The 21,876-nt window shown below is 43.4% G+C and overlaps 1 protein-coding gene across 4 annotated transcripts in view; it reads right to left on the bottom strand.

Moving 5' to 3' along the window:
- Positions 1-20,731, bottom strand: part of PPP1R14C (protein phosphatase 1 regulatory inhibitor subunit 14C) — a 53,184-nt gene extending 32,453 nt beyond the window's left edge. For all 4 annotated transcript variants that reach the window (XR_004356311.1, XM_032684022.1, XM_032684024.1 and 1 more), the window contains exon 1: positions 20,340-20,731. Coding sequence is in view for 3 of the 4 variants with exons in the window: in XM_032684022.1 (XP_032539913.1) it covers positions 20,340-20,618 (279 nt within the window). In the remaining variant the exon portion in view is untranslated. The remainder of the gene's footprint in view (positions 1-20,339) is intronic.
- Positions 20,732-21,876: the final 1,145 nt, after the last annotated feature.

The following is a 21,876-nucleotide window of genomic DNA, read 5'->3' as shown; positions in this document are numbered from 1 at the left end:
GGATAGATATTTTCCTCCAAGTAAAGCTGGGCTCTACATATATGCAACCTCCAAAGGCAAGATTTTCTCCAGCAAACCAAGTCAAAGCATTCTCCATCTAGCTCAGAAAAGGCACTGGCTGGCACAGGGTCCTTCCAGTCAGCACAAGGTGGTATCATCAGCTCCTTCCCACCAACCTTCACTTAGTGCTAGCCCTCTTAATCATTCAAAAGGCAAATGCAAGCAGAGTTTAAAGTTCACCTCACCAATTTTGGGATATCTCCAGAATGAGCACATGTTTAAACATTAGAAATTCCTCCAGAACTGCAGCAAAAGCACTTTCCACCCCTACACACCCCTGTTTACTGAACTTCACTGTCACAGCAACAGTTTAGGAAATGTCTGACTCTCTCCGCTGATGGAGGGCTTAAGAAAGCTCGGGCCATTTAAGAGGTCTCTATCTGCTGGTTGAAAGACAACATAAAGGACTGGGAGAGGGAGAGCTGTTTTCTGAAAATAAAGAAAAGTGTTGAGATTTTTCTAAAGCACCTACATTTGTATACTGTTTGAGGACCCCATCTTCTCATTATTGCCCAAAGCTACCAAATAGGTACTTTCAATGCTTCTCAAATTCTTCCAACCCCAGATGGTTTGGAAGATGGTTAGGAAGAGAGAAGATGGAGCAACCCCCTCAAGCACGTCTTCACAGCTTGTAGAAGATATGTGTAAAGTACACTGTACCCATTTTCCTCCCACAGGCAGGTAGCTCAGATAAAGCACAAATGGTTCAGTTCTGCACACATGGTGCCAAGCACAGGAGTCAGGACACTAATAAATCCTACATTCATAATAAGCAGTGCCATAACAAGAGTTCTCAGGATAAAATCCACTAAATATGGAACAGGTGCAGCAGCCATTGCCTGGTCATTTCAGCACAGCAGAATACAGGCATCTGGGTAGCACTTAATGACCAGGAAAGAGTCTAACATAAGGTTCCTAACTAGCCTATGGAATAGAGAGTTAAAAGAAGGTAGCAGAACACATTGCCACTCATTAAAATCAAATATAGTCACTATTCCTTTGTTTAAATTACCCACTACCTACAGCTGCAAGCAGGAGATAAGCTGTGCCAAGAGTACTTCGTTTATTCTGCTTTAAAAATGCTGAAGATGCTTCATATAACGCCTTTGGCAACTACCACTGAATAAAGACAAGCCAAGTCATAAGATACTTTGTAACATAAAAATATTCAAAACCAAAATACACAAATTTGCAACACCATTTTCCAATGCTAAAGGATTAAACAATTACGTACTTAATTAGAAAAATTAGGACGTCAGTTTCACCTTGTTTCAACACAGACCAGAATTTATTTTCTACTGTGGTTTCTGACGTAGCTCTGGACAACTATTTATGCAATTACACTAAGGAAAGCAGGCTAATTTTTAAGTTCCTTCATGTTGTTGTTCTTAACAAACAAACAAAAAATACACATAGACAAAAAATAACTACTTTTTATCACCGAAAATCCATGTATTCACTTAAATAGGGAATATTCATGTGAAATCCTGAAATTCTTCAGATAGAGCCAAAGGAGAAGCAACAGCTGGTTGAGCTCCCAACCTAAAGAGATTCCAAATATACAGAAAAACAAGCTGCAGTTAAAAATTACCTATCCCTTGGTATACGCACCTTGGCGGTTTATGTTACATATGCTTTCAACCTGGCAATTTGGTTTAGGTGATAACAGTTGTTTTGAGCACTGGGCCAAAGTTTTACATCAGAGCATTTTCACATTGCCCTAGAAGCCAAGGCAATGGTACCTGTCTCGTTCAACATTTTTAATCACAGGAAACCACTCTGGCCTTCTTTTAACATTTTGTTTTATAGCAAGTCAGCTTAGACCTTTACTTCTGCATTTCTCCAAACAAGCTCCTACTCACGTAAGTAGTCAGTCCACTGTGCACTTGGCATTCTACTCCCAGCCACCCTGGCCTGTTTGGAGCTACAGGCAAAACTCTCACTGCTGCTTTCTTGTGGGCTGGTTCTCTTCCACCTTTTGATGGTTATAGCCCTTTGATTTAAGCCCTAAAGCAATTTCAGTTATTTGATGCTTTCCCACAATATCTTCTTCTCTTCCCCCTCAAAATATGCCCCAAGAACAGCCAAGTTCCCACAATTCCCTGGGAAATAAAAAGCAGCTCAGTTTACTGCAGAAAAAAAAAACTATGGGAATAAGACACCAGCAGTCCTAGCAACGGGCATGTGGGACTGAAGTACCTAGGTACATAGTGATCCATGCTGCTTACGAGTACACCAGGCCCAGGAGCCCAAGCTAGTGCACCTGCTCTGCATCTGACTGTGTTTTACATGCAAGGTTATCTTGCACACAGAATAAACACGTCAACTGAACACGAATTAATTTGTACACTACAAGACTGCCACCCTGCAGAAGTTTGCAATTCATAAGGAAGTTTGTTTTTGAAAAGAGTGAAGCGCTCCACATTTAGGAAACAGGAATTATAAATAGAGAATTGATTTTACAATTAAACACAGCCTAAATAGTTGACTGATTCCAATAACCTTACAATAGTATCTTAACATGAAATATATGTGTGACGTTGAGCAAGTTGTAAAGTGATAGTTTCCATCTCTGACGTGGAGGAAATACTTAGCTAGCCCTTAGTGCTGAAGCTTTGTTCATTAACCTTTGAGCACTTCAGACTGACCGTGTTTCAGAATTAAAGCAATGTAAATATTTATCTGGGAAACAGGAAGAATAAAATTCTGTAAGAGTCAAATGAAAACTAACCTTAGTTTTAAAAATTGGTCTTCCAGTTAACTGTCCTCAATCGCACAGCCTCAATGTTACATTAACAGGCTTCTTCCTTTTTAATTGTATATAATTTTTCTTGTGATGTATTTAATAATGGCAGTTAAATGGATCATTAGGATTAGAAATGTTCATCTTTTCGGATATGAAAAGTTTTGTTTTCAAAGCTGCCATTAGCCTGCTGATAGTTTTCTTTAAGGCACCATTAACACAGCAGCAGTCAAGACTGGCTTACATTGCTGCAAAGAAATTATTATCCGACAAGTTTAAGCCTTTTTATCTTACCTACATGAATCTTTGCAGAAAGTTTTGCAGGTCAGGTAGTTATGAAGATGCAACCAGAAAAGTCATCAGCTCCGGTACTTCCTTTTATCCTGTGTTACCTGCCGCTGAACTTCCATGACAAAGTGATAGGAGAGGGTTGCATTGCCAGCTTCTGAAGGAATACTGGATCAGATACAGTACTCGAGCTCTTACCATCTTTCCTCCTTTTAACACCTCCAGCCAGCCTCCAGTCCTTAGGAGGACTGCAGTTCCTCCAAACAACATTCATGGGCTCTGGGCTTCCCCTCTTCTCCCTTCCCTTCTCCGCCTTGTACAGCTACTCTGCCTTTTACAGCTATTTCATCCTTAGCAACAAAGAGTTTGTAGCAAGCAAAATCTTTCAGCATATCAGACTGTTATGAGGAAAATAAAATAAGAAACATTATTTCAGAAACTGACACTCAAATGGGTTTCATGGCTGAACAAAGACTTCAAAAAAATGAGTCTTTACATAAAAACTAAATTAATGGTGTGACACACACCTTCTCATCAGGCTCCACATGGCCACTCTGGTTATGATAACTCAGCTGGGTCTGCACCAAGATCTTTAAAAGCTCAGTCTCCAATACGTTAACATACCTCACAGCCTTACATTACAGCCTGTGATCCAGACCTGGAGGTCTCCCTGCAAGGACAAATTTCTCACATTTGCCCCCAACAACCTTAAGAAGCACTCAGGACCAAAGGCCAGTGTAAGAACATATCTTAAAGCAAGGATATGTAAGAACATATCCAGTGTAAGAACATATCCGCTCACAGGCAAGCCAGTGCAAGAAGCCAAACTCTTCTGAGTGCCCAGGCCCCAGGAACACCCCCATGGCCTGCCATAAGAGCCCATGGGACCATGAGACCCTGCCCCAGCCATGCCCCAGCAGGGCCAGCTCCTCACAGCTCATCCACAGGCCTTGCTGAGCCAGATCCACATCAGGGCCCAGCCTTGGCTCAGCCACAGGGAGATGCCCAGAGCTGGGGCTGCCCTGGTGCCCCTGGCTGCCTGCTCTTGGCTGGGCATGGGACAGACCCTGGCTGCCATTCCCTGACCCAGGCGACTCACGTGGAACAGGAGCAGCACGAGCACACTGGCTGACCAGCAGCAAGGCCCAGCGCTGCACACTGCACCTGAGCCCCACACAGCACTGCCGGACTGCTCCATAAAACCTGACAATGAAGAGCAGTATCTTTCACCAAATACCATTTTTGCAGCCAGTGGCAGAGACAACCCCAGCTGAATTTCAGCAAGAAACACTTCCCACCCAGCACCAGGCAGCCAGCCACAGGGTCACAACTGCTGTCTCCCAGCGTTCAGTACTGGGGCTGGTCCTCTTCACTATCTTCGGTGATGATCTGGACAAGGGGATTGAGTGCTCCCTCAGTCAGTTTGCAGACAACACCAAGTTGTATAGGAGTGTTGATCTGCTGGAGGGTAGGAAAGCTCTGCAGAGGGATCTGGGCAGGCTAGATCGATGGGCTGAGTGCAATTGTATGAAGTTCAGTAAGGCTAAGTGCTGGGTACTGCCTTTAGGTCACAACAATCTTATGCAGTGCTACAGGCTGGGGGAAGAGAGGCTGGAAAGGTGCTTGGCAGAAAAGAACCTGGGGTACTGGTTGACAGGTAGTTGAACATGAGCCAGCAGTGTGCTCAGTTGGCCAATGGCATCCTGGCCTGTATCAGCATCAATGTGGCCAGTGGGACAAGGGAAGTGATTATCCCCTTGTACTTAGCTCTGGTGAGGCCACGCCTCGAGTACTGCGGTCAGTTTTGAGCTCCTCACTTTAAGAAGGACATTGAGGTGCTGGAACGAGTCCAGAGGAGGGCAATGGAGCTGGTGAAGAGTCTGGAGCACAAGTCTGCTGAGGAGCAGCTGGGGGAACTGGGTTGTTTAGCTTGGAAGAAGTGGCCTCATGTTGCACCAGGGGAGGTTGAGACTGTGTATTAAGAAAAATTTCTTCACTGAAAGGGTTGTCAACCACTAAAACAGGCTGCCCAGGGAAGGAGTTGAGTCACCATTCCGGGAAGTATTTAGACGTTTAGATGTGGCACTTCAGGACACGGTTTAGTGGCAGACTTGGCAGTGCTAGGTTAATGTTCGGACTTAATGTTCTTAAAGGTCTTTTCCAACCTAAACAATTCTATGATTTTATCACCATCCTCCTTTCTCAAAGGTGCCCGGGTTTTCCTTGCCTCACTGACAGCCAGCCTCACCAGCAGTACTGCTGCTCTGCAGCCATGATGTGACCAGAAGTCAGCTTCAGCATCACTGCTGCTCCATGCTGAGTATTACAAGATTTGAAAAGGGAGTGCTTGTAAATTAGGAGAGAGGAGAGAAGAGATCACATCCTTTTCTTTCAACTTTCACTCTGTGCCTCATTTCCTGCAACATCTCAAACACTAAGCCAGAGTAATGCCGAACAAGCACAACTTCTCATATATTTATTTTCCTCCTATAGCACACACCTTCTGCTTGCTATTATTCTTCTCCTCAGCCTACAGCAAGCAAAGACTCATCTACAGCAACAGAGCTGAAAGCCAACTGCTCTGTGCACAGCTACCCTGTGAGTCAGTCTTTGCTAACTCACAGATGGCTTCCCTTCTTTTTGCCTTTCTATATATGTCTAGGTATTTTGTCTTCTGAGGCAAGAAATTCCCAGGTTAGGCTTTCATGCAACTTCCTTCATGTTGATTTGCTAACTGACCATTTGAAAAGCAAAAGCAAAAACAAAACCCACATAAACCTGGATGACTGCTAAAAGAAACAATCACACAACATGAAAAACAAGCCACTGTGGAAGGAGAGAGTCAGACACACTCTAACTTCACTGCTTTTATGCTTAGCACTGCAGCTGTGAAAATGAGAAGAAACACGCTTTTTCAAGGCACAGCCAGCCAGTCTGTCACAGTGTTTCAGAAGTACATCTCCAGTGCTCCTGTTCAGCACTGTGAAAATAACTGCAAGTATAGTTCAGGTTTTGCTTTTTTGTAAAGTTAAAAAGTCAAAAGGATGAGAAAATAGTGGTATTCTGTAATAACAGCAGATGCCATAATCTGACAGGGTGAACAGGTCATTTTGACAGTAATGTTGAAAGACTGCAATTTTCTCACACTAACTGTTGGTACCATAGGTGGAGTACTAAAATTAAATAAGTGTTTAGCTGGGCTTGGTGAGTGGAAAATTGCCTCTATTAAAAATTTGCCTCACAACATGCCTTTAGGAGGTATAGAGTGCAGAACATCAACTCAAAACTGCCTATTATTTCATTTTTTCTGTAGCTTGTACCTCTGACATTTAGATCTGGTAGCTCCTGTTCCATGAGAAAGTCCTTATGGCCTTAAACAATTTATTTTACTGAATGCCTATCATCCCAGAAAATTCTGAGGAAAAGTGATTTACAATGACCATTTCACCTTCTGGTGTTAGGCTTGGAGTGAGGGGGCGACTGCACAAGCATACCTGAAGACACATGCCCAGATTAGACCTATGAGTTGCAAAAAACACTGAACAAATGTTTCAGAAGCATTTTGGTACATCATGTGTCTCAGAATTAAATGTACAGACATCCTTACTAATTGCAGAAATACCAGCAGTTGTTGACAGTGATCGTATTACTCCTCCCTCTAATCCATATCCAGTGGACTCTCCACCACTTTAAACACTATTGAAACAACTTTTCCTAAAATACAAAATTCTGGCTCTCACTTGTCTGAGGAGCAACATCTAGAGCACAGGAAGCAGACTCAAAACAAACTATTGTCAATCTCATTGTCTCTACAACTCCTGACTTCTAAAGTTCTCTCTTTCACTACTGTGAATATTTCTGTGAGTCTAGTGGAGAAAGACAGAAGGAGACAGAGGGCACAGGAAGAAAGCAAGTCAGAAGAATAATTACCTATATTTATCAAATTAGCATAAGCAAGCTAGCAGAATCTGGGCAAGGAGACATACACCCACACATCTGGATTTGAAGTACACACTAGTACAAGAAATAACCTGGAAAAGCATGGAGACAAGGCAGGCAGCCTACTTTCTACATGCTGTCTCTACCTTAGTTCTGCCTCTCCAGGTCCACACAATTCTTCATGTTCTTCTTTTCTTCTCCAGTCTCTTCCTATGTGGCCCCGATAACCCAACAATTTTGTTTGGTTCAGAGGCAATGGATATCCTTCTACAGCCTATTGCAGAGATGGACAGAAGCAAGCTCTAGAGGAGAGAGGTGTATTTGTTCTCCACTAGTCAAAGGCATGATATTTATTACAACACAGAACTTGTTGGCACAGGACTTGAACTCCACTTGTTGTCACTGGAAAAGTAGGTAGAGAAAGGGTGGGAAAATCCCCATTTCCTCAGAGCCCTGTCAACAACTGCAGCTTTTGCACTTGTTTCCAAATGAGTTACCAACCACTCCATCCTCTCAAGCACTTAAATTTCAGAGCAGTTCTCAAGGCAGGACATGTGTCCTTGTGGTATGCCTCCTAAGAGGGTAAATTACTCTAGAGCCATCAGCAGTAAAAGCAGAGATGTAGCCAGCAGGTGGAGGCGTGTGCAAAATACAAGGTGGAGCAGCAAGTCCTCTGGGATTCATGCCATTGCTGCTAAATGCTAGAGCAAATGCCACAAGATTCTGAATTTGAGAACTCTACACCTCATGGTGCCCATAACTTTGATGATAAAATTCAATCCCCTGCTACAATGGCTGCAGCTCTCTAACATCTTTAGCACAACACAGAAGAAAATCCACTGGTGAGATGACGTGATTACAGTGAAAAGATTTTTTTGATACCAAAATACCTGTTTCCCCAAAACCAACTGCCACTCATAGCATTCCATTCAGCCATAGGGCTAATAAAAAAAAATCTCTGCTCATTATGCAGACAAAGTAAAGAACTTTGCACTCTGCAACTGCAGTGTCATTAGTAAGCATAGAGAAGAAACTGATATATAGTCAGACTTCATTTAGCCTTCTTTAGTACTAATACTGGTATTTTTCTGTTTTCATAGCTGAACTATCAAAACAACTTTAGCTGATCCAAATATATCCAGAACATGCTGGTTAAGGAATTGTTGTCTAATTTGTGCATCTCTACAGAAGTCTAAAGGAATCACTAGAGTATGAAATTGCTAAATGAAGAAGAGGTATTGATCACAGACTATACTGAGCAGAGGAAGAAAGAAGCATTCAGCACTTCCTAACCATACCCATACCATGGATCCAATCTCAACAAGAAGACATTTGTTAAAAAAAAATTACTGTCTCCAAAACAAATACCTTGTGTTCTTGATATAAAAATAGGGCATGTTAAGTCTACGCCTGGATGTCACTTCTATTAAGCAAAACACTCCAAAGCAGATAGGAAGGACACATCATGTTTTTTGTCATCCTCCACTTTCACAGCGAACAGAAATAGTTTGGTATTTGCAAATACATGTTGTACACTAAATTACTGTTATATAGTCACCCTTAAAAGGCACAGAACTTAAGCCATCAGGAGTTTTCTAAATGTTGCTGCTTTGAGGATTATGCCAGTGGAATGATTTCCCACATAGGAGTCATAGGACATCCCTACTTCTGGCTGATTCACAAGAGCAGGTCACTCTCCATCTCCAAGTAACAGAAATCTAGCTGACTGCTTCCCTGCAATTTGTACATAATTCTGCACACAGGAAGAATGCAATAGCAACTAGGACAATGGCATACCAGGTCAAATTTGACAGACTGATTACTTTTTTGTAAGAATGGAGATGAAAAACCCCTAAAGAATATACTCTGAAAAAAATTTGATCAAACAGGATCAACACCAGGTCCTCTGCACTCTGGAAATTTAGGCTAAACAGCAGTGCAATTAAGTAGGTTTGCCTCTTGAGGCAATTCAAGGATTAATTACTCCATCAGATTGTTTGAAAGAACACAAGGAAAGAGCACATGATATAATGAGGCTTCTAAATGGCTCTCCTCACCTCAGTTTCAGCAGCCCTGTAAAAACAGTCTGTTAGTCTCCAGTATTGATTTTCTCTACTCCAAGAAGCTGTGTGTAAATTGACTTCTGCAATAAAAGTCATACAGTATGGATACATCAAGCACCTGACGCACTCAGGGTCTTCTCATTGCATTTTTGTCTTGCCAGCCAATTAAGGTGTTATTGGTCAGAATAGGAGACAGTTTTCAATTGTCAATATTTCTTTAGTCAGAAGTATTACGTCCTTTCTGATTTAACATGGGAGACAAGAAGTCTGCTTTCTGCGGCTCTAGGGGGAAATGTTTTATTGAGCAGTATCAAAACAAGTGCTCTTGCATCCTGCAGAATCTACAAGGAACATAATCTTCTTCTTGAAGAAGTTGAGTCTGCAAGAGATCTAGATTGCTTTCATGGTTTGTAACAAGTAATTCCTTTAAGTGTTGCCTGGGCATAGCAGTGTGCTCTACACACTGATGACTGCTAGACCTCTCCCTCCCCCAAGATACTAGTTTTGAGCAGCAGACAGGCCAGGGACTGGCAGTCAATGCATTTTGGCTCTGGTCCACTGATGTCAAGAAATATCAGCAGGAGTTCTAACATGCTTTAAAGCAGACACTCCTCTTCCCCAGGGGCCAGAGACACCACTTGGCTACACCGGCAAGTCCCAGTACTGCAAAATATGGAAAAGTGCCTGAAGGAATCTTTAAAATGAATTTGCAAACAACTCCAGATCCAGGAGGTGGGATAATCTGCCATGACTATCCCACCAAGGAAGACAAACCCTGGGAGAAGGGAGCTAAAGACTGTATGGGACCCCTGTTTGATTCCAGTGCTGCTTCTCACTGTCAGATTCCCAGAAATGTATTTTGACACATTGTTCTACCTCCTTCCACTTGCTACATTCAATGCACTACAAACTACTAGCAGAGAGTAAGAGCTAACAATTCTAATATCAAATGTAGCCATTACATATTTTAAGGTGAAATCTGATACAAATTTAAAAAAAAAATTGGAGAACAAAAAATGCTCAGAGACATTGAAAAAGAAGGCAGAAAGTTTGTTTAGGTGTTGGCTTTTACAGAAACAGTCCTGGAAGCCTCTTTTGCAGGCAACCTGAGACAAGACATTCTCCAAATTATAAGTGAAAGATTGGTATCTTGCTTCCTCGTATAAATGCATTCTTTGGTTATCAGAATTACTTCAAGACACTAAAGCAAACCTTATATGTAAGAGTTTGGGTTTGATAAACAAATAGCAGCTGGATACCTATAAGCAAGTTGATTAAATCTTTAGCTAAGCAGACTAGTAAACTAGTACTACAGCAACAGCTGAAGTAAGAGCTGAGATGCTTCTGGCTGCCAGTGAGCCAGTTACCACCAGTGCTCCTCCCCACACCAGTTTCTGCACTCAGAGAGAATTCAGTTTTCAATATTAACATAGTCCAAATTTTAGGGGCTTTTGTTAGCTTTTTAAGTAAGAAGACTACGCAGTTTTACCTCAACACACCTAAAAGAGAATTTGACCATAAGACTAAAACGGCATGATTACTACCAGCATAACAAAAAAAAAAAGACACAGTAATATATTCCAGAACATTTGGACTTCTTTTCTGACAAAACAAGTACACTATGTGCTTCAGATACTATCTTCAAAATGTAAAGCAAACAACTGTAGAGGCTTAGGGCATTCTTCATTTTTAAAGTAAATGTGTCAAAATGTTATGTACCAGTCACCTAAAGTAGAACAAATTGTTTCTACCATGCTGGAATTAATTTAGATATCTGCTTCAAAGAGGTTATCATTCAAGTGCTAAAATAAGTTAGGATCTTAAGCCACTAACATATATTTTCCACGTACTGCTAAATTAATTCCATGAAATATTAGTGAGCATATTTCTCCCAGAGTCTGCAGTCATCTACTCAAAATACTGCAGTAGTAACTGAACTATAGCAGAATCACTGTCTTAATACTTCTGCCCCTCGACTGTGGTCATCACTTGAGCCCAGTGATGCCCAGAGTAAGGACAGGCAGCAAAGTGCATTAACAATCTGTTTAAACTTCACCTCAGAGTGAAAGTCCAGGCAAGCTCATTCCAAGCAAGTATTGATCTTGTGTCTATGTCTTTCTGCATTTTATGGAAGGGATGGGAAAGTGACTAGTGTCTAAAAGGTTTAAAACATATACTTAAATATATGAAATAATGTGGAAACAAACATCATATAACTGAGTTACTCCATTTAAAAAATTCTATCAAATGTAAAGAGCTTATCTGCAAATGAGAAGGAAGACCATGTGACCTAGGAGATCCTTCCCAATTCTGTGTTCTAGAAAGTAATCCTATTAAGACAGTCTGGTAAGAAGATTTTCATTAGGCATTGACTGTGCCATCATTTGCATTTCTGAAGTCCAACACAGAGGACTGAAGCGTGTGATCCCTTTGTTGGGAGCACATTTAGAATGGTAAACTCTTCTCAGTCACCACTGAAGTGTCACTTGTAGACTAGCGCCACTGCACAAGGTAGCCATTTATTTACTTACCATTATGCCACTAAATTAATGCTATCTTCTGTAAAGCTTTGCTTTACAGGCTGAACAGTAATACATTGAATTAATTATCTACAAGGATTCTAATAATTAAAGACGTACAGTGCATGTATAGTTATGATTTTTCTCTAGGTTTAGATCCACTAGATCTATGCTACTGATAAATATCACATGGATTGAAAAGATACAAGACGCCTTCTGGGCCTGCAATCTGTGTGTTCCCCAAAAATAGTTTCAGATGCCATGTTGAACTGGTTCTGAGAATAGATACCATACTCCCAGGGTGAGGGGAGTGGTGGTGTAGTGGTGAGGTAACAGTTCTGCCATTCAAATGTGATCCTCAGAATTAAATACTTATCACTTCAAAGAAGATTTGATTTGTTACAGTGTATACCTCTGCCCAAACAATTCCTTGTTCCAAGAAAATCTTTAACAGGCTAAATTTATTCTACCTTTGAAATACAGTCATACAGTATGGAGTGCTGTATGGACTGCCTACAATTAAGATTTTATCCCCCTTCTCCAGCATTAGTAAGTTCTAGAAATCTTGACTTCTGTAATTCCACATTCCACAGGGAGAAACAGCAAAGGAAACTGCTAATGTTTTACAACAGGCAGCCAAAAGTTGCAGTGACAAAGATGAATAGCCATGTCTAACCTACTCAATTTATGCTGTCAAATAGAAGTTTCTGGAGTTAGATGTAAGACAGGGAGAAATGAGAATTTAGCTTTTGAATACTGCAGGCAAGACAAAGGGCTGCTGAAAGAATGGATTGATATTGCTGCTGCTGCTGCTGCTTTATCACCTGTGGTGACAAGAGACAAGGTAACCATAACTCAGACTGAATCAGGTTAGAGATGGGATAGCACTTATTTTTTTTCTATCAGCATCTCCTGCACTGTCAGGATACTGTGTGTACACATTATGTACAGTAATATGCACTACAAAATTGTATAGGGTGTTTTGGCTGGGCTTGGGGCCAAGTACAGTGTAAGTGGCTGCACATCAGCTGTTCTAAAGGGAGAACTATAAGAATGCAAACAGGAGCTCAGCCAGCCTTTGCAAAGCATGAATCAATAGAGAATTAGTTTAGGGTTTTCATGAGACTAAACTATCACAGGACTTGTTCTAATTGAAGTAAGACTTCATTTCGCATCTTTTTATTTAGATACAACACCTATTTAGAAACATTCCCTATGCCTTACAAGAAGAGTAAAACATGCCATGAAATATTTATTTTCCTCATTTAAACGGGGTTATTTTTGTTTTAGGCATTTGCTTCCATAGCACAGGTTAGATCAGCTAATGCAAATCTATGAGAATAAGGAAAGATCCCACTCTAACACAGGAGTACAAGGGAACAACGGCACCTAAGTCAGCCCAGCACCCTCAACAAAGCACAGCATAACCCACTCTCGGCTATGTGTGGATAGATCATCCATGCTGTAGTTTAATTGTACTACAAGTACAGATACATGCAAGGTAGACTCGAGTCCAAAAGCAATATAATGAGTTTGTGTGACAAACTTCAATGGGAGAAGGAGGTAGATTAATGACCACTTCCCCCTCTTTCCCTTCAGTTGTACATTCACTGCATGATTTGTAGCATAGTTTACCATTTATTTTTTCTATCCACAGTTTTTCCATTGTATCCATGTTCTCCCTTCCACGCCCTCTTCTCCCTTCTTACCCTGGATAATCAAGTACTGGCACTAGGTAAAGCAATTTGCCCAAAGGCATAAGAGTCTTTGTAGCCACAAAGATTGGAAGATACTGTTCATAAGAAGTACAATTATAAAATGTTAAGTGATGTAAGCAATCAATTATTTATTCACTTTATTATAAAACAACCACACCTACTGCTTCAGCAAAGAGACCAGTTGAATCTTGAACAGAGAGGGAAAGGACAAAAAAATTGCTATGGAATAACTTATGAAAGATAATTTGTGTTGTGAAGCCTTAAATTGGAAGTGAAGAACATTGCTGCTGGTTCAGATAAAACAATGAACCATGACCAATGCAGAAATGACATCTAGACTATACAAAGATCAAGTAGTAGAAAAAATAATTTTCTTGGAATCAGAGAATGGTTTCCGTTGGAAAGGATCTTAAACATCACCTAGTTTCAACCCCCTGCCATGGGCAGGAACACCTTCCACTACATCAGGTTGCTCAGAGTCCCATCCAACCTGGTCTTGAATGCTTCCAGGAATAGGGAGTCCACAACTTCTCTAAGTAACCTGTTCCAGTGCCCCACCACCCTTACAGTAATTAAATTTCTTCCTAATATCTAATCTATACCTGCCCTCTGTCAGTTTAAGACGACTGCCCCTTGTCCTCTCACTACATGCCCCTGTAAAAAGTCCCTGTCCAGCTTTCTTGTAGGCCCCCCTCTAAGGCCTTCCTGTAGCCACCTTCTCCAGATTGAAGAATTCCAACCCTTCTCAGCCTGTCTTCACAGGAGAGATGCTCCAGCCCTCTGATTATCTTTGTGGCTCTCATCTGGACTCTCTCCAACAGGTCTCTGTCCTTCTTATGTTAGGGGACCCAGAGCTGGAAACAGTACTCCAGGTGGGGTCTCACAAGACTGGAGTAAATGGGGAAGAACTGCCTCCCTCGACCTGCTGGCCACACTGCATTTAATGTGACCTAGGATGCTGTTGGCTTACTGGGCTGCAAGTGCACATTCCTAGGTCATGTTGAGCTTCTCATCAATCAACACCCCCAAGCCCTTCTACTCAGGGTTTTCTTAATTCGTTCTCCACCCAGCCTGTATTTGTGCTTGGAAATCCACTTGACTTTGATGAACTTCTCTCTTCTTGAACTCCTTTGAGATGTTGTGCAAATTTTGCATGTAAAAAGAAGGAAAGTAGCTGAATGGTGGTACCTTTCCTACTAGAGTCTTTAGAACTTAACATGAGAGTTTAAGAAGTGCATTTAGAAATAAAAGACTGACTTCATCATAATCAGATGATGGCACCCCACAGGTATTTAAGCCACTCCTCTGAAAGCAACAGCACACATTTTACAAGGTTTGTTTTATGACAACATGTATTTCTTTAAGCTTCCAATTTTCTCTTCTTAGGATTCAAATACCTTTCTGTGGTTGCCACACGACAGAATAAGCCTTTGCTACACCTGTGTTGCCCGCAACTTTGTAGGTCCCTGATCACAGCAGCTCTTCAACTGACACAAGTGTGTTGAGCAGCATCCATGCCATCAAGAGAGTGCTCCAAAGTTCATGCCATACAACACAGAGATCTGACACCTGCATTAGTTGTCCAAAAGACAACTATATAATATATATATATAATATATAATATATAATATATAATATAGATATAAAATATATAATCCAACTACATTTATAAGCAACTTGATGGACCTCCAAGTACTTCACTCCAATGCATCTAGACTGTAATACTCAATCTCCTGAAAAAATAAATCCTTTATTACGTGTCCTACTGACTTGCATCTTTTTAGAGGGGTGACACTCTCTCCAGTTCTCAGCCTCTTTCCACTTTTGATCAATTCAGAAAAGAGTCCAAACACAATTACCATTTCTGAGATCTTAGTACAAATTAGTAGTCTATTCAAAGAGTGAGACAGTAGGCAAAAGTTTGTTTCTGTAGTGTTTTATTCAGTGGATTTTCTTACCAAATGCCTTTCTGAGAAATGAATAATGAATTTCAAACATTATCTTACTAGAGCCTGAAGCATAAGTAGTACCTGATCACACCTCAAGCCCACATCACAACATGGCAGTCTTAGCAGCATGCTGACCAGGCTGTTTTGGAAAGAACAGAATTTGGGGATGGAAATGTTTGGCCCTGTAGTCCTTGCAGCACTTTATCCAGCATTCTTCCAGCCCCAAAACAGAATGGATCACTGGTAACCATGTCAACTGTCTCAGATACAGGATCTGCAGGGCAGTCTTGTGACCCATGAGCAAGTGGGCTGGAGAAGATGGTCCATACTGTGCCAAAGGACAGTGCCCCACATAAATATAGTCCCAAACAGTAGTAGAGAAAGAGCTACAAACAAGTTCACCAAATCACGAGCAATGCATGCTTGGATGCAAATGCAGAGGAACTTTATTCAGCATATGCAGCACTGCTCCTGGTAGACCTCCCATCAGTCTGCAACTGTATTTAAAATATATTTAAAATATATCCAGTATTTAAAATATACTTTGAAAATAGTCAATTTGTTCAGAACTTAGGGTTGACTAGAACCCCTCTTGCAAAAATCCATCCTTTTCAGAAAGTCTCATACAAGACAGACAGCTCACCTTCCTCCCAACCCTCAGTCCAACTTTTAGACCTTGCCACTAGCTTTTGACCACTGCAGCGAAGACATTTGTGCAGCAGGAAAAGAAATGGAAGGCTAGGAAATTTTTACTTTTGTGATCACTCTTTCCAGCCTAAATAAGGGCCTTCCTCTTGTCTTCTGCTGTCTAGCAACCACCAGCTCAAATTGAAGTGAGCACACACCAACAGACTTTCTGGAGCTATATTACAAACAAGCGGTCACTGTTAGCATATCCCAGCAGCTTCAGGAGGATGGCCAAAGAGGGTGTTCTCCAGCACTGCAGTCACAGAGCACCCAGGGGAAGAGAGTTCTCGATCCATGCAGTACTGATTTAAATTGTTCCCTTTTCTCAGTCTGGCATGGATTTGTACTCCTAAAGGAAATGCCTGAAGAGCCTTCATGGGCAGCTCTTCCAACTATATTTTCTTGCACAGTGAATTTTTAAACAGAATCCCAGGGCATTTCCATTTCTGAAATGGAAGAGGAGTACGTTTGAATGTAACACCCTCTTACTTCCAGACCAACATCATATCCTTTGACAAGTACTGATTTCTGTAGACATACTCTAATAAAATAGTTTATTACTCAGTGAAGGTTAGCAATATCTAATATCTCATATTAGAAAGTAAGTCTAATACTCAGCTTCTAGAGTGCAGAATCTAAGGGCCCATTTGACTTGCACATGCAAATCTCTACATTAAAAAATATTCAGCAACACACCCACAGTACAAACAAAATCTTTCTTCATTGCTGTGCAAAATCTGTGTGCCATTTATAGCAAATGCTACAACCGTGAGTACATAGGACCCCAGAGAACAGAAATTCATGTGCAAAGTTGAATGACTTCTGGGGACAAATCCAGTGGTCTCTTTTTTTTTCTATATATAAAGTTGTACAAGTTTGGCAGGTGCACACAACTAGACTGTCATCACTTTCATGCTGAACTACAAGTTGCAAACCATTAGGGAATGAACAGTGATGATGTAAGTTGTTCTCTGCAGCATTATTTTGCAATTCTTAACCAATAATGGACTTAGCCCAAAACACAAAGCATCTGTGGAGAAACTATTTTTGAAACAAGATACCTAGTAAAGGTCAACACTGAAGTCAGTCCAAATCCTGCAATTAAGGCACCGCATTTTCAATATACTAACCTGTGACCACAACCTGTTTCAGCATTCATAGAAACCAGAACAAACAGGTTGTAAAACTTTTTTTTTTAATGAAGCAGTCGCAGAAACAAACAGCCAGATTGACACTCACCTGAAGCACTTGACCTGAGTACATTAGCCTGAAGGTTTTGGTGCCCAACAAATCCTGCTTAAGTCTCTCTGGTCCTATTAAAGTTTCCTACGTTGGTAACCCTTTACCATTCAGGCTGTTTTTTATCCCTGAAGTCTGCATCATGTGGAAGTAACCTTTCTAAAGCTGATCTTGGTATCATATAACTGTGGTCTGCATTAAAAATAGTCTCAAATAGCTCCTTCTAAACCACTCCCTCCAACACCATTATATTGCTTGGCATTCAATTTTTAAAACTGGAAGTGTATCAGTAAAGACAAGATCCACTAGAAAAAGAACATAAACAAACCTGTCCCATTATTTCCCAACCTCATCTCCTAAACTTTGTCATCAAGCCAAGAGAGGCTTATAGCTGACTTGAGAGACTCTGAATACATATTTAGCTTCAAACAAAGGGAGTGTTTCTGCAAATATCCACTTATTGATGAATCTCAGCATAATAGGAAAGATTATTTAAATGGAAAACAGTGAACAGGCACTACATTTATGCAGTCAACAGAGAGACACTCAAGTCTTCTTGCAGACTTTCAGAGCACCACAATGCAAGTGCCCTTTACTTATTTCTGCTCTTCCCAGGAATAAAGTGCATTGCTCCTTAGAAACAGAGCTCTGAACCAGAACAGCAATGAAACACTGACACTGGTTAGCTCTTCCAGGATTAACAATTTGATGGCTATTTCTGACATTATGAAAGACTTCAGATTGTTTCAGAATTTAAGTGCCATTGCACTGGGAAGTTATAGTAGATCTTCCACAGAAGCTAAAGTGAGCAATTCCCAACCCCCTCCCCCCCTACACACAACCTGCCCTCAGACAGGGTTATTAACTGTCTGCATAGGTGATTAAATTTCAGCCTGAGAGCTATATCTCTAAGCCTAAAAGTAATTCAAGCAGATTCAGGGAAAGCATCTTGCATTAAATTGCTGTTGTCTTTAATCACTACACTCATCATGCATCTTCAACTTTATTCTGATAGCATATTAATTGCTTGACCTTTTCACTACCATCATCTGTGCTGGCACTGGATAAAGTTCATGCATAATTGCAAAGAAGAGTAGAAGATGACAAACATTTTGCCCTCAGCCTTCAAAGCTAAAAGCATTTTCATCTTTTGTGTCAAACCATTTTTCCCCCCTAAGAATTACCTCAGAAACCAAATCGTCAAAAAAGTTTTATGCAGTCATATACGGTTCCCACCTTAATGAAGAGCCCTCCTTTTAAAGCAGATCTTTTTCTATTTTAGTTGGAGGCAAAAACTGCAATAAGGAAAAGAATGAAAGGTCTTCCTTCAACAAGCCTATGATTTGAATACTGTGAAGAGCAGCAAAAATTCCTCTGGGCTTTGGTTTCGTCCTATGTATTGCACTCTCATAAACAGAACGATTATGCCTGTATGTCAAAAGTACACAGCCCAAAAAGGCCTGGTGCTTTTGAACAGCAAGAGTCAAACCAGAGGATGGATCCAGCAGACTAGACACTAACTACATTATGAGCTTGCGCAGACACAAAATCATCAGTTCACACAAACAACTGTAAACACTCCTGACCTCAGAGAAATCCTTGCAGCCTACAGGCTATGTGGCCAAACAAGTCATCAGACTGGAGAGGCAAATCACACCAAGACAAGGAGTAAGAACTGTTTATTTTTATTATTTTTAACTAGAGTCTCCATTTGTATCTTTCCTTCCCATAGCTCATGGATGTGAATAGTTAAGGAAGTCTAACTTGCCACATGCACATTTCTTAGGCATGCTTCTAACAAATTGGCTGATAAACTGGTTTTGAGATTAAAGGAGTCTCTTTAAACATTTGTATTACGTGTGTGCTAGATATTCCATGCAGGTTATTTACGTTTTCACATCCACTCAAGACATCCACACCTCAAGGACTGTCAAGCTCTTGCCTTCCCAGCTCCAGAATGCCCAGGAGCCCTGGTGTGAGATGTTGGCTCCAGAGATGCTAGCTGCAAAATTCACATTTAGCTTCAACAAATCTCACTTCAGAAGACTCTAATAAAAGTGAATTAGATTACTGATGGGAAAAGTATGTGCAAATGTCAGGTCATCCTCAACATTTTGATCCTTTATAACAGTAAATACCTGAGATGGAAGAGAGGTAGGATCTCCTGGGGACTAGAAGGTCTACATTTTTAATGAAGCTTTGACAAAACAATGTACTGGTACTTCCTTTACTTACAACTTTGTTATCTCTATAAGAACAACAACAGTTGCCATTCCTTTGAACAAACTTGAAACATCGTTCTGCTCACCTGTCCTCTACAAAAGAGAATTCATTCTGGCAACGCTCACTCTTTGCCCAGAGTAACAGAAAAACAGGTTTGATACCTATAACTTAGGTACATACAACCCCCCAGTGTTTTCGATCCTCGCCCTAATGATCTTCGAACTGCTCACTGAAATTTCCTGGCCAGTATCTACTCCGCTTCTATCAGTCGGGGTAATGAAAAACCACGGTCCAGAGGGGACCGTATGCGCACCGGAGTCCTTCCTCCACAAGAGCCACCTCCGCACAGCCCCCGTGCAGCTCCCGCTCTCTCCTCCTCCCCCCCGCCACACACCGCTGCCCACTCCGGCCCGCCGGCCGCCCCGGCGCTCGCCCAGCCTCGCGGCTAACGGAGACCGAAGCCCGCCCGGCCCCGAGCCCCGGTCCGCCCTGCCCTGGAGGGCTGCAGGGACAGCGGCTCCCGGCCAAACACGCCGCGGGCACACCGCCCGTCACCCTCGGAGAAGAGGGGCCGGTCCGTGCCCGGCCGTGCGGTAGCCACCGCCCGTCCCCACAGGGCGGTCCCCTCCCATTCAGCTCGGGAGGGTACGGGGGACACCCCTTCTGCAGGACGGGGAACGCCTTCCCCCCGTTCCCTGCCGCAGGGCACCACGGAGGCGCGGGGCGGCGGCAGGGAGGGGGCGGCGGGCCAGGAATGTCATTTGGAGGTGGCGGTGACAGCGCTCCCCTGCCCACCGCCGAAAGGCGAGTCGGGGCGGGAGGAGGATGCCGGGGGCGAGGAAGGCAGCGGCGGGCGAGGGGACTGCGGCGGCAGCAACCGCGCCGGGGACCCCGAGACCCCGGCCCCGCACCTCGCAGCCGTAGAGCTGCCCCAGCTGCTCCACGATCCACTCCTCCAGCACCAGCCGCTTCCGCAGCTCCTTCCGATCGTATTTCACCGTTACTTTCCCCTGCTGGTGGCGCCGCTGCTGGACCTGCACCACCGCCGCCGCCGCCGACACCGAGTCCTCCCGGGAGGTGCTGCCGGAGGAGCCGCCGCTCCCGCCGCCGGCGCGGGGGCTCTGGAAGAAAACGCGGTTCCCGCCGCCGCCTCCCGCCGCTGCCTCGCTGCCCCCGGTCACCACCGACATGCTCCGCTCCGCCGCGGCTCCCGCCGAGCCCAAAGGCGCCCGCCCGCCGCTACCGCCGGGCCGCCGCAGCCGCCGCCTGTGCGTGTGCTCCGCTCCCCCGCACCTGCCGCTTAAAGCCTCGCATGGCTCGGCGGCGCAGCGGCCCCGCCGCCGGGGGGTGGGCCCGCACCGGCGGGGGCGGGGACAGACCAGGGGCGGGGCGGGGCGGCTCGAGTAGGCTCGGCTTTGCACGGCTGGGCTTGGCTTGGTTTGTCTCGCTTACCGCCCCTGCCCGGCGGAGCGCAACGTGGAGCACCCCGAGCGAGCCGCGGTGCCGGCGGCGCAGCCTTTGGGCCGCCCCCGGTCCCAGCGAGGCGTGGGTGATCGCTCCTCGCCGCCGGCAGAGGCGGAACGGCGTGCCCGCGGCAGGGCGCTCCCCGGGAAATTCGGCTTGCTGGGTGGTTTGTGGCTTTTTTTTTTTTAAAAAAAAGGAAATGCAGTGTTGCTCCGTCATACGCACTACGTTTATAAATACTGCATACCTGCAGCATTAGGATGCTGAATGCGATCGTTTTCTTCTCTTCGTGAGGAGTGTGTGTGCGAATGATTCCAGGACAGTGAATGCGAACAGCAAATATTGCGAGCTATCAGCAGTCAGTGTAACGATTAGCCATAGAATCATAGAATCCACCGTGTTGGAAAAGACCTCCGAGATCATCAAATCCAACACTGCTGTGGTTACTAGACCATGGCACTAAGTGCCACATCCAGTCTCATCTTAAAAACGTTTAGAGATGGTGAATCCACCACCTCCTTGGGCAGCTCATTCCAAGTTTGGATTACTCTCTCTGTAAAAAATTTCATCCTAATATCCAACCTAAACCTCCCCTGGCACAGCTTAAGACCGTGCCCTCTTGTCCTGCTGCTGATCACCTGGGAGAAGCACCTCAATATCCTTCCTGGACTGAGGGGACCAGAGCTGGACACAGTACTCCAGGTGTAGCCTCACCAGCACTGAGGACAGGGGAAGAATCACTTCCCTGGTCCTACTGGCCACACTGTTCCTGATCCAGGCCAGGATGCCATTGGCCTTCTTAGTCACCTGGGCACACTGCTGGCTCATGTTCAGCTTCCTGTCAATACAAACCCCCAGGTCCCTTTCTGCCTGGCTGCTCTCCAGCCACTCTGTCCCCAGCCTGTAGCACTGCATGGGGTTGTTGTGGCCACAGTGCTGACACTTGGCCTTGTTGAACCTCATCCCGTTGAAATCAGACCATCT

This window comes from Chiroxiphia lanceolata, chromosome 3, assembly GCF_009829145.1.
Source record: "Chiroxiphia lanceolata isolate bChiLan1 chromosome 3, bChiLan1.pri, whole genome shotgun sequence".
In the NCBI taxonomy this organism is placed as follows: domain Eukaryota; kingdom Metazoa; phylum Chordata; class Aves; order Passeriformes; family Pipridae; genus Chiroxiphia; species Chiroxiphia lanceolata.
The sequence above is the reverse complement of the archived record's forward strand: the minus strand, read 5'-3'. Positions and strand labels throughout refer to the sequence as shown.